At 51.2% G+C, this 11,982-nt stretch overlaps 2 protein-coding genes across 3 annotated transcripts; one reads left to right on the top strand and one right to left on the bottom strand.

The window, feature by feature from the left end:
- Nucleotides 1-1,644: 1,644 nt before the first annotated feature.
- Nucleotides 1,645-3,168, top strand: RANGRF (RAN guanine nucleotide release factor). The gene is made up of 5 exons (XM_054575688.1): nucleotides 1,645-1,940; nucleotides 2,030-2,146; nucleotides 2,337-2,493; nucleotides 2,584-2,669; nucleotides 2,894-3,168. Exons 1-5 carry the CDS (start codon nucleotides 1,864-1,866, stop codon nucleotides 3,015-3,017), a joined length of 561 nt encoding a protein of 186 aa, XP_054431663.1. The 5' UTR covers nucleotides 1,645-1,863; the 3' UTR covers nucleotides 3,018-3,168.
- Nucleotides 3,131-6,853, bottom strand: SLC25A35 (solute carrier family 25 member 35). 2 transcript variants are annotated; one of them, XM_054575686.1, is made up of 6 exons: nucleotides 6,702-6,853; nucleotides 5,910-6,480; nucleotides 4,957-5,022; nucleotides 4,364-4,516; nucleotides 3,901-4,035; nucleotides 3,131-3,732 (listed from the first exon to the last, which is right to left on the bottom strand). In XM_054575686.1, the coding sequence occupies exons 2-6, from the start codon at nucleotides 6,282-6,284 to the stop codon at nucleotides 3,559-3,561; spliced, it is 903 nt and encodes a 300-aa protein (XP_054431661.1). In that variant the 5' UTR covers nucleotides 6,285-6,480; nucleotides 6,702-6,853; the 3' UTR covers nucleotides 3,131-3,558. The 2 variants fall into 2 exon arrangements, with proteins under 2 accessions (XP_054431661.1, XP_054431662.1); XM_054575687.1 differs by lacking the exon at nucleotides 4,364-4,516.
- Nucleotides 6,854-11,982: the final 5,129 nt, after the last annotated feature.

Genomic DNA, 11,982 nt, shown 5'->3' with positions numbered 1-11,982 from the left:
ATCTAGTGTGACCTCCTCCTGGCCCATGACTAGGCCCCTACCCCTTGTGCCCAGGGCTAGGGCTTTATTAACATCTACGTCCTTGCACATCTCTTTCAAGGGCACGCTATTTGCTTGATTGCTCACAAGACATCCAGAGTTGCTATTACCCCTGCTGAGCAGGGGGCAGGTGGAGGGTCAGAAGAAATGGGGAGGGAGGGAAAGAGAGGTCTGTCACTCCTCACCTGAGAGAAGTAGCATGGGGTGGACCTCTCTGACCTGGCCACCTTGGTTCCTCACATCCAGGATCCTCTCTCCCTCCCGGGTCTATAACATTCCCCTTCTCTCTAGAATTTTTCCACTCTCTTTGCCCAGAAACAGATGCAAATTCAGCTGCATCCATCTTCCTTTAATCCTAACAATGTTTTAGAGATGAGGAAATGAGGCTGAGAGAAGCCTGATGTTAGCCATCAGAAGTGAAGAAGTCCAAGCTCCTCTGTAAATACCCTGCACATTGCCACCTCTCCAGCCTCATCATTCACAGCTCCCAGCCACCCATTCCCTTGCCAAAGTGACAACAGATGTTCCTCCATTTATGATGGAGGTTACATCCCATAAACCCATTGTAAAATACTGTAAGTCAAAAATGTATTTAATGCACCTAACCTACTGAACATCATAGTTTAGACTAGCCTCCCTTATATGTGCTCAGGACACATACTAGCCTACAGTTGGGCAAAAATTATCTAACAACGAATACCCCGTAGAGTATCACAGCATAACACTTAGCCCAGCAAACATTCAAAACTGAAAATTCGCAGTACAGTACCTATTGAATGTGTATGGCTCTTGTATCATGGTAAAGTCAAAAGAAAAATCAGGTTGAACCATGGGAAGCTGGGGGTGGGGTGGGGCAGGGACTTCTGTATTTGGATTTCCTCAAACATTTCCTTTCATCTCTAAGTCTTTGAGCCTGCTGTTTCCCTGGCTAAAATGGATGCCCTGATTTCTGACTGAATTCCAGAATTCACACAATTGGGTTTATTCAATCACTCAGTACATAATGGGTCTGTTGTGCTCTAAACACTCTGCCAGGTGTTGGGGATCAAAGATGAATGGAGAAATTAGCTGGGAGGATATAACTTAGCAGAAAATTTTAAAAATATATATAGATGAAAAACAGCAGGGGGTTTAATCCTTGCTTTCGTCCAGGGGTGTGTGGGGCGGTATGAGCACTCCCTCTCCACTCCCTCGCTTTCCCAAGGCAAAGATTTGAGAAGGATTAGATATCATATAATCCCCCGGTTGGGCACCGCTTTCAGGAAGGCGGGAGGCCTGAATCCTAACTTGGCCCCACACCTGGTCCCATTGTTCCCTTACTTCCCTGTAACCGATCCGGAATTAGCAATCTGGTTGGCAGGTCATTCGCTATCAAGAGGCCTCTAGGAGGGAGTTGGGTAACTTAAAATATTCTCCCCTGGCTCAGAGACCTCGACTAGACGTCGGTCACTTGGACGGGCAACGACTCCTAAGAAGGGTCTCAGGGGACATTCTTAGAATGTGTGACCCCTTTAAAAGGAGGAGACTGGCGGGCACCAGTGAGTAATCACAGCACGTCACAAATCCTTAACCTTGGTTTCAACTCCTAGCCGGCCCCGCGGTCCCGCCCCGCGCCCGCCTAAGAACGTGGCTTCCGGGAGTAGCTCGGCTGGATCGCGGCAGAAGGCGCGGGCGCCGACCGGCCGCACGCTCGCAGGGCGGGGCTCCTCTTAAAGAACCCGAGCAAGGGCTGACAGGAGGTGGCGGGGGCTACGGCGTAACCCAGGGAGGTGATGCCACGTGTCTTCCTGTAGGTTTCTTTTAAATCTCTCTAGTCCCCGGCCCATGGAGCCCATGCGAGACTATCCACTGTTCGGAGGCGCCTTCTCCGCCACGCTCCCTCCCCGGGCCATTGACGTAAGGTGAGAAAGCCCCTGTGCGGAAGGAGGCCAACCGCCTGGGTTGCGCAAACGAGCTGGGGTCAGCCACGGCCTGCCTCGCATCTTTCCAGTGACCTCCGGCCGGTCCCAGATAATCAAGAAGTTTTCTGCCACCACGTGACGGACCAGAGCCTGATCGTGGAGCTTCTGGAGCTACAGGCCCACGTGCAGGGAGAAGCGGCCGCGCGGTGAGGAGGGTCCGTGGCTGGCCAATGGGAGGGCTGGATCCGAACAAGTAGGCGGGGCCTGTGGCTGTACAGTTAATCTGGGCAACGGAACTCAGAACCTATCACTGGAAGTGAGCAAGTTCAGACTTAGAGATGCTTGTGGGGTGGCGGTGAGAGATGCCCCTCCATGACCCTGCTCCCCCCACTCCAGGTACCACTTTGAGGACGTTGGTGGGGTGCAGAACGCTAGGGCTGTTCAAGTGGAGACTGTGCAACCCCTCCTTTTAGAGAAACTGGCTTTGAGGGGCTGCTGTGAAGAAGCCTGGGTCCTCTCTGGCAAGCAGCAGGTAGCTAAAGAGAATCAGCAGGTAAGGGCCAGTGGCATGTGAGATGTCCTGGAGGGGTGAAGCGGCTGGCTCTGTGACATCCGGTAAACATCCTGACACTGATCCTTTTAGGTAGCAAAGGACGTGACACTGCACCAGGCCTTGCTGCGGCTGCCTCAGTACCAGACTGATCTTCTGCTCACCTTCAATCAGCCCCCGTAAGGAGGACAGAAAGGGCACATGGCTCATGAGTGGGATCCCCAGGAAAATGGGCTGGGAGGGGCAGAGCAGGGAGGCTGGCTGCAGGGGTCTTCTGAGGAAGTAGGAGTGGGCTAGAGGTTTGGGGTCACAGATACCTGGGTCCTCCAAGGATCAAGAAGTGTGAGCTTCCAAATAGGAGGCCTGGATGATGTTATCTCCCCATCTGTTCCCCCACCCCAAGCCCTGACAATAGGTCAACTCCTGGCTCTGAAAATCAGTCGCTTCCACCCTGGAGCCTGGGTGACTTTGAACAGCTGGTGACCAGTCTGACTCTTCACGATCCCAACATCTTTGGTCCCCAGTAAAGATGCCGAAATGCTACTGGTGCTGCTGAAGACTTGGGGACCCCATTCTGCAAGGAGAATAAAGGGTTGGATATATTCCCCAAATTCCTTCCCTGTGCATAAACATAAGACACTTCTCTGCAGAAATAAACTTGCTTTATAACCAATATAATCTCTATGTCTTTGAATCTAAAAGGACCCCCAGGTCTCCCCAGTTCCCATTGGTCTTGGAGAGGGAATTTAAAGTTGTACATGGGATCAGAAGGGACCCGGGGCTGGCAGTGGAGAAAGGGAGGAAATATGCTTTGGGGTGACGGGTTCAGCCCTGAGGGAAGGGTGTGAAATGTACAGAGGGGCAGGTAGAGAAGGATTAAAGTGACACCCAAGGAAGGGAGGGAAACTCTCTTGTGGTGATTCAACCCTGAGAAAACAGACAGGGAGTGGCATTGGCTGTCCCCCTCTGACGGATGAAAGGTCAACTGATCAGAAGTCACCAGGACATAGTAACGAAGGCAGAAGTGTCCAGGGAATGCCGATTTGGTGGAGTGTGGAAGAGTGGCTGTTATTTGACGTATGTGTAGTAGAGGATGCGCAGCTGGTCCCAGAAGAAGAGGGAGAGGATGGTGTGAGGGCCAAGGCGGAAGTAGGAGGCCCCTATACCCTTGTACATGCCAAAAATGCCCTCTGTCCGAGCTGTTTGCAGCAGAGCGTCCAGTATCCCCCGGTACATGAGGCCCTGAGAACAGGTTGGAGAAGGAGAGAGAGAATAGGGGAGGCGTTTGTCAGAGCCCATCGGAGGCCTTACCTCTGCAGCCTGCCTTTTTAGGCTGTCTCACTTGCAGCCAAAATCGACTCTCCCCCTCTGGCTTTCCCTGCCTGTCTGAATGCCCAAGCACTCCCTTACCTTGCCCTGAGTGTCTGTGGGCTGGTTGTAGACCCTTGTGCAGGCCACATCAAAGGGTGTCATAGCCAGGACCACTGCAATGCCACTCACCATGGCAGCGGCCAGAGCCACCTTCCAGCTCTGGGGAGGAAATATCTAAGGGAAGGAAGAGCTTTGTCAATCAGCCAATCATTCAACTCCTAGGAAAGGACAGGCCCTGCACGGGGGATACAGTAAAAAGCTGGTAACTCAGGGAGCGTCTACTCTATCAGTTATAACATAGTGTGATAACACCGTGAAGGACTCAGGTAAATTTTCGGGGAGGCAGTGATGAGAGCTGTGGGAAGGGTGTAGAGGGTGACCCCCACCCATCCTGCCACTCCCTCACATTAAATGTTGGTGCTAGCCCCTGTAAGGCTCAGTTTGGTTTGCACTCCCCCTGCCCACACTCCCAGCGTAGCTCCACCCATTTCCCGGGCAGTACCTCCCACTGGGTTATGAGGTCCTTGGTGGATGAGAAGGTGCACAGCTGGGTGGAGGAACCGACAATAACTCGGGGCAGGGTACTCATGGCGCCACGCCACAACCCCGCCAGACCGTGTTTCCGGCCAATCTCGGTTAGTGCCTGAAACATGCCCTGGGAGAAGGAAGACCATGGGGTGGGGTTTAGTCACCCTGGCATCAGGGGCTGCCATCTGCTAACACTGCTAAGGATGGGTCCACAAGAGGCACCTGATGTCTGGACAACCTTCTGTGTGTGAGCTTAGCACCAGAATGTCACCCTTTGATTGTTTACCACCCCGTTGTCCCCCCGCCCTTACCATGCCAGACTAGGGAGTATTAAAGTGAGGACATAAGCAGACTAGAAGAATGGGGCAGGAGAAACAGGTGCAGAAGCCTAGAGGAGCAGAGGAACATGTGGGAAAGAGGGTCTGGGTGGACTTCAGGGACAGAGTGAGGCTGAATTGATTGGCTGGGCAGAGCCTTGGCTGGGTTGGAGCTCTTGGGTGCAGGCAGAAAGTTGGGGGCAAATGGGAGAGAATGGCAGGGATGCCAGCGGGGCTGGAAACCCATTACCTGATGCTTATACTGGTACCCTACAGCGATTTCTGAGGCTGCCTGTGCTTGGAGGTGTGTCTTCACCTGGGGATGAGAGAGTATCACAACCTATGGCCCAGTGACCATTCTCCTACCTCAGAGACCTAAACTCCTGAATGCCTCACACTGCCTCTAGGGCATTCAACAATGAATATCCTTCTAATCTGATAATTATTGTTGTTCCCACTGAACGAACTGGTCATGAGACCCTGTCCCCTGGCTTCGGTCCTGGGGAATGGATCTCGTATCACTGCAAGACACCCCACCCCCTCTGCAGCCTCCTTCCTTTGTGAGTAGGCAAGGGGATAGAGAGGTTAGAGAATGGCAGCATTTCCTAAGACTATTCACGTTAGGCAAGACCTCGGCGTCCAGCCGCACATGCCAGCTCCTACTCCCAGACAGGATCTCCAGCCACCAACACGACTAGGTTCCCCATCACACTCTGGGTTGTGAGCAGTCATTTGCATCTGACCCCAAAACTCCACAGGGCCATGTGTTCAGCTGACTTTGTAGAGGTGACTGTCCCTGAATCTCATACCCTAGGAGTGAGACCAGACTGCCTCTCCCACAGAACTCACTGCCTCTCAGTGTCTTTCTAGGAGGAGCACAAAGCAGGGCCTAGTCCTAGCAATAAGCAGCAGTGTGACCTTGAGCTGGTCACTTTCCCTCTCTGGGCCTTAAGCAAAGGGGCGGGGGGGGGGGGTGCAGGTTTAACCTATACCAGATAACTTAAAAGGGCCGACAGTGAGATTGTCATTCTGTGATGTCCAGGACTGCTCCAAATCCCTACACTTGCTGAAGTATGTTACTCATTTCCTCACCCTCCCCCACACAAATCCACGTCCAACCTCAGTATCAGTTATGAAGGCCCAGGTCCCCACCCCACACCAAGTGTCTGCCTTGGAGGCCCCAGGAAAGACCCTTTTTCTCACCATGTAGATAGGGCTCCCCAAGTAGGCTCCTATGACCCCAGCAATGGCCCCAGCTGCTGCGCTGCGGGCAGGATTGAGGGTGCCTTCAGCCGTGTGCAGGTAACCCCCAGTCTCAGCCAGCCCGTAGGTGCCCAGCCGGATGCCATTCATCAGGAACTGGTATAGGAGGGCAGGGCCCAGGCCCTTCTGCAGGGCAGCCAGGCCGTCCACCTTGCCAATAGTGATGAACGCATGGAAGACGTTTCGGTAGTGCCGCTGGTAGCTGCCGTGGGCCTGCAGTTCTCCTTGCAACTGCATCCTAGTCTTCACCACCTCCAGGGGATTGGTGAACAAACAGGCCCCGCAGGCTGCCAGGCCGCTCATCAAGAAGTCCATGGTGGGGTAGCGGTAGCAAGAACTGGCCCAGGGTAAGAAAGTCAAAATGAGCTTCAGAAACAGCGTCAGAAATCAGGAAAGACCTCAATTTCAGCAGTCCAGCCTGCAGAAGGTAGGAATTTAGGGTTCCGGAATCAAGAGTGTCGGAGGTCAAATCTCAGGAGGTCAAAGGTTAGCTGGATTTGGGAGTCAGGAGCTGGCAAAGAAAGAAGAAAGAAGAGGTTAGGCGAGTCTGGCAAGGTTATTACAGGCTTCTGTTGGTCAAAGGGGTTGAGGTCAAGGAGGGGCAGAAGCCAGGGGCACTGCAGGTGGGATGCTGAGAATGGCCGGCTGCTTGCGGTCCGGGTGCAGGGAAGGGAAACTTGGAGCCGAAAGCTGGGAGCCAGGAAGGAAAAGGGAAAAAATCCAGCAGGTTACGGAGGAAAAAGATCCCGGAGAAGATCCTGTGATGTCCCCGGGACAGCAAGGAGTTCAGGATCGGGGAAGTCTGGACTCCGGCCGGGACTGTGCGTCCCCAGGGACGTCCCGGAGTACAGCAGCTTCGCCGAGTACCCAGCAGCGAAGGCGCCGCCACGCTCCAGTCTCGGTGGGCAGCGCGCAGCGTTGGGGCCTAGGAGAGCCTCAGCCAATCAGCGCCGAGCCGGCTCCACCGCCAATGGGAGGCGCTCCCGGCGACGCGGCCCCCGGAACCTGCTGAGAGGCAAGTTGCACTTAACTCGCCCGGCTCAGGCTCCAGGGCCGGATTACCGGCCTGGGGTCTCTGGGAGCGGTGCCGGGAGAGCGGAGGTTCTTTTTTTTATCACCGGTGGGGAGGAGAGGTTGGACCTTGGGTTTCTGGACGACGGCAGCAATCTAGCATCAGGATGTTTGGGGCTTCCCTCCTTCGCGTTCTCTCTCGGACCTTCGCCCGGTGGACTTGTCCAACTGAAGATCCACGCCTTGGTGGGTTCTGGTGCCAGGACAGCCTGGAAGGTGCGGCTCCCTTCGCTGGGCAGATGAGACACACCTGCTGAAGCAGACTTGTAGGTTGTAGCCGCTGGTGTAGCTGGCTGCGGGCTGGAGGGAAGGAGGCCTGATGGAAGGCGAGGGAACGGGGTGTCATTCCTATGCTCTTTCTGCTTTGTCCACATTTCTCATTTTGTTTAGCAGTTGTTTATTCTTTGACTCCTTCGCTACAATGGGAGTTCTTGTATATCCTGATAATTTGGTTTGAATCATTTCTATTTCCTCAAGGTACTGCCAAGTCATTGATCCTCAGCAACCTGGAGGCGAAGACGGGACACACCAAGACAAATTTAGATCTCTGGGCTTAGGTTACACAGGGCCAGCACGTGGTAGAGATCTTGAGATCCTGGCCTCCTGCCCTTGCCCATGAGTCTGATCATAGTTAATCACGGAAGAAGTTCTGAGAAAAGAGACTAGGGAAGTTAGCTGAGAAGAGACTGAGGGGGAATCTAGCTGGGAAAAGGCAGGTGGACAAGACCTGTCATCTGGGGCTGGAGAGGGAGGTAGAGGGCACACCTGTGTTTAGAGGCCCATCACCAGACTTAGATTGAGAGACAGCCTTCTGAGTTCCAGTTTGGTCCTCAGAGCACATTTCAGAGTTCTCTTTGTGAAATGGAATGAGAATCATCTATTTCACGAACCTGAGTGAAACTGTTCGACTTCCACCAGGTGGTCCATTTACAGATTTCCTGAAAAGTCAATAGTTGTCATGCTCCTGTGGCCTGGTGTGTCCTGTTCCGGCAGCCAGATCAGAATATCCTTGCCCCACCCCTTTCGGTGATCTCTAAATCATTCACCTCATTCCATACCTTCAGCTCCATCTCCCCTAACTCTTGAAGCTTTTCAAATTCTCCATGTTCAAGCCATTTCCAATTCTTCTTTGCTCCTCAAATGTTTACCTACGTCTGTCATTTTAACAGTTTGTTTACTCTCTGACTCCTTCGCTACAATGGGAGTTCTTGTGTTTCCTGCCAGTTTGGTCTGCATCATTTCTATCTCACCAGTGTACTGCTAAGTCATTGAGCCTTAGGAAAAAGCAGGAAGGGAGGAGGGTAAAGTAGAGTAGATAATGAGGTTCTGGAAGGGTCTCCGAAAAGTTTCCAAGGAGTGCTCCCCAAATGCCTCCACCTGCTGGATGGGATGGAAGTTCCTCATTGTTTTAATCCTTGGGTTTATACCAGTAGTTCTTCAAGTGTGGTCTCTGGAGCAGCAGCAGCAGCAGCAGCAGCACCTCCTGGGTACCTATTAGAAACGAACATTTTCTAATTCCACCCTAGACCTGCACCAGAAACTCTGGAGGTGGCTACTGACAATATGCTTTAACAAGCACTCTCGATTATTTTGATGTGTGCTGAAGTTTTAGGACCATTGGCTTAAGCCTTTTATCTTTCATATCCAGGTGGCCTAGAGATAGGCACTTTTTAAAGTGTTAGTTTTTAGAAATAAGCTTACATTTTTGAAGTTTAGATTTACAGAAAAATAGTACAGATACTATGAGAGTTCTCGTTTACCCCAATCCAGTTCCCATATTATTAACATTTTCTATTAATATATTTTGTTAGAATTATGAACCAACATTGATACACTATTATTAACTAAAGTCCAGACTTTATAGAGATTTCCTTCATTTTTTTATCACTCAAGGACATTTTCATTTGCTTTTTATTTTTATTTATTTTTAAAAAGATTTTTATTTATTTATTTTTAGAGAGAAGGGAAAGGAGGAAGATAGAGAGGGAGAGAAACATGAATGTGCAATTGTCTGCCTCTCCTGTGCCCTTGGGGACCTGGCCCACAAACCAGGCAGGTGCCCTGACTGGGGATCAGACTGGCAATCTTTCGATTCTCAGGCCAGCGCTCAATGTACTAAACCACGCCAACCGGGGCTTCATTTGCTTTGAGAGAGAGAGAGAGAAAACATGATTCGAGAGAGGCATCATTTGGTTGCCATCGTAGGCACCCAGACCGGGAACCCATGCTGGCACCTGGGGTCGTATGCCCTCACCAGTTCTAAAACCCCTAACAGGGCACCAGCCCAAGTCTCCTGGGTTTTAGCCTGTGGTTGCTACCTTGCCACCAGGTTCACACCACCAAGTAAAGGGCTAAAGGACTAAAGGGCTAGAATTGCTCTGGGCGAGGCCTCTATCCCCAAAACTGAGGAGCATAAACTGCCCCAATAGCTAAGACTTCCTGGGGTTGAAGATGGTGAGGTATGTGGTGAGTGAGGAAACAGAATGAGGCCTAAAGATGCCTTGCAGAGAGAGGTCTGAGGGGTGAGAAATCCTAAAGCACAAATCTTTCAAATTTAGACTGCCTTTCGTAACTCTGTATCTATACTCCAGCACAACCAGGCCTGGATCTGTAGGCATTGGAGGCTGGCTGTTCTGGACACTTGCCTTTGAGCAATATCTGAAGCAGATGGTACAAGGTCTGAGCTGCTCTCTTCTTGGCTTAGATGTGATCCTTTCTCTTCTAGGGCTAGAACAGGTCCCTCTCCCTCAAATCTCTGCTCATCCTTTGTTCTTGCTAGGCCCTTCATACAGGGGACCTGAACCTGATGGGCCATTTTCTGCCAAGGCTTCTCCATGTTCAGTAGGATTCTGGGTCATCTGTCCTGTTACTAGAGTCCTGAACCTACCCAGTGTAAAGGTCACAAGAGGTGTCAGAACTGCACAGGTTTCAGTGCAAGGGAAGCTCCGGGCCAGACCCGACTCTCCCTGTGTGCAGCTCACTCCCCCAAGGCCCCCTGGGAGCGCTGATTCGCCCTCGACTCCCTGCAGTAGGGATTGCTGAGCTGGGGTAGGGGTAAGTGGGTGAGACATGAGAGAGCCAACAGGGCAGGGTAGTTATTGATGCCAAGCCAACTATTAAACTAATTAAAACAACTTAAACTGGTAAGAAAGTTTTTTGTGGTTTTATTGTATTATCAGGCATTGGAACATCTGAACAAATCAATATCTGGGCAGTGAGGCAGCCGCTTTCTCCACTTCTTTGGGTTACTAGAGCAACTTGTCAGTATATTAAAACAAACAAACAAACAAACAAAAACCCCCCGCCCTGGCTGCTGCATGCCTCAGTTGGTTGAGGCACCCTCCCACACACCAAAATATCATGGGTTCAGTTCCCAGCCAGGTCATACACCTAGGCTGTGGTTTGATCCCCAGTCACAGCACATATGAGAGGCAACTTATTGATGTTCCTTTCTCTTTCTCTCCTCCTTCCATTTTCTCTAAAATCCACAAACATACCATCGGGTGAAGATTAAATAAATTTTAAAAAGATGGCCTTTTGCATTATTTAAGTCTTTCCAAGGCATGTGCTCGTGAAACAAACTTCTGTCAGGTGCAGTTAGTTTAGCATCCAAACATCAGACACAAAACCTAGGTAGCAGCAGGGACTGCGCCCGCCCACTCCCACTGTGGCCCTGATTACTTGTGTATGATATTTGGAGCACTGGAGGAGTAGGAATAGCATTGGGAAGAGGAAGGAGGAGGAAACAGCATGAGCGCCTGGCTGGGAGGAGGTCAACAGAAGCGTGCAGGGCAAGCCTGGCCATGTCATTGGTTGATGCTTTTTAATAGGAGCACCTGGTAAAACCCCATGATGGGGTCTTCATCAGCCTTAAGCTGGCCCACAACAATGCTGGTGATGCAGCTGATTATCTGACGCAGCCTGGTGGCCCTGTGTGACGATGCTGTGCTGGAGTTCCTGGAATGGAAGACTAGACAACTTCTCCACAATGGCAGCTTTCCTCTGCAATTGTTGTCCTTCCCACATAAGACATGATGTGGCAATGTAAATTGTGCCTAGTTTGGTTCTGTTGTTATCAAATAATTGGTAGTCACACTCAGTAAAGCTGGGGGAGGAGGGAAGGGAGGGGGAGAGGGAGGGGAAGGGGAGACTGGTTGAAAGGTGTAGGAATTAGTCAAAGAACATATACGCATGAACATGGACATGGACAACGAACGGTGTGAGGGCTGACTGTGGGAGTGGGGGCGGGCTGGGCGGAGGCGGGAAAAGGGGGAAACTGGGACAGCTGTAAAAGTATAAACAATAAAATATTTTTTTAAAAAAGAAACTCTTTGTCAGGCATGTTAGAACATTCCCAGTGTAGCTCCAAGGAGCTTCTGTTTCCCCAGAACACGCTGCCCTGACTTTGGGAGTGGGGAAGTCTCTCTATTCGTCAGCAGACAGGTGAAAAGCCTCCAGGTGGGCCTCTCAGTCAGGGATAGACAGAAGAAAGGGAAATCAGCTCACGCCAGCGGGGAGGGGAGGGAAAGGCCCAGGGGCTGCCCTACCCACCCAGTTCCTCTCCTGCGCACATCTGCACACAGACCTGGGACAGTTCATGCAGTACCAAGTGCCACTCCTGTTTGCAGCTAGCAACCATCACTTTCGGGTTAGTTATCATTTTGAATGATATTTCTGTAAGTAACAAAACTAATAAAGATATTCCCATTTCAGTAAAAACAATACAAAACAAGGTTTGGCTATACATGTGTATCTTTTTTTTTCCTCCCTCACCCAAGGATTTTTTTAAAAAAAGATTTTATTTATTTTCCAAGAGAGGGGATGGGAGGGAGAAAGAGAGGGAAACATTGATGTATCTGTAGGAGAAACATCAATCCAATCAGTTGCCTCTCACACAGCCCCAGCATGCCCCCAACCAGGGACCTGGCCTGCAGCCCCCTCA

Source organism: Pteronotus mesoamericanus, unplaced genomic scaffold (assembly GCF_021234165.1).
Source record: "Pteronotus mesoamericanus isolate MK-2021 breed Mesoamerican mustached bat unplaced genomic scaffold, CSHL_Meso_final contig_317, whole genome shotgun sequence".
Lineage (NCBI taxonomy): Eukaryota > Metazoa > Chordata > Mammalia > Chiroptera > Mormoopidae > Pteronotus > Pteronotus mesoamericanus.
The sequence above is the reverse complement of the archived record's forward strand: the minus strand, read 5'-3'. Positions and strand labels throughout refer to the sequence as shown.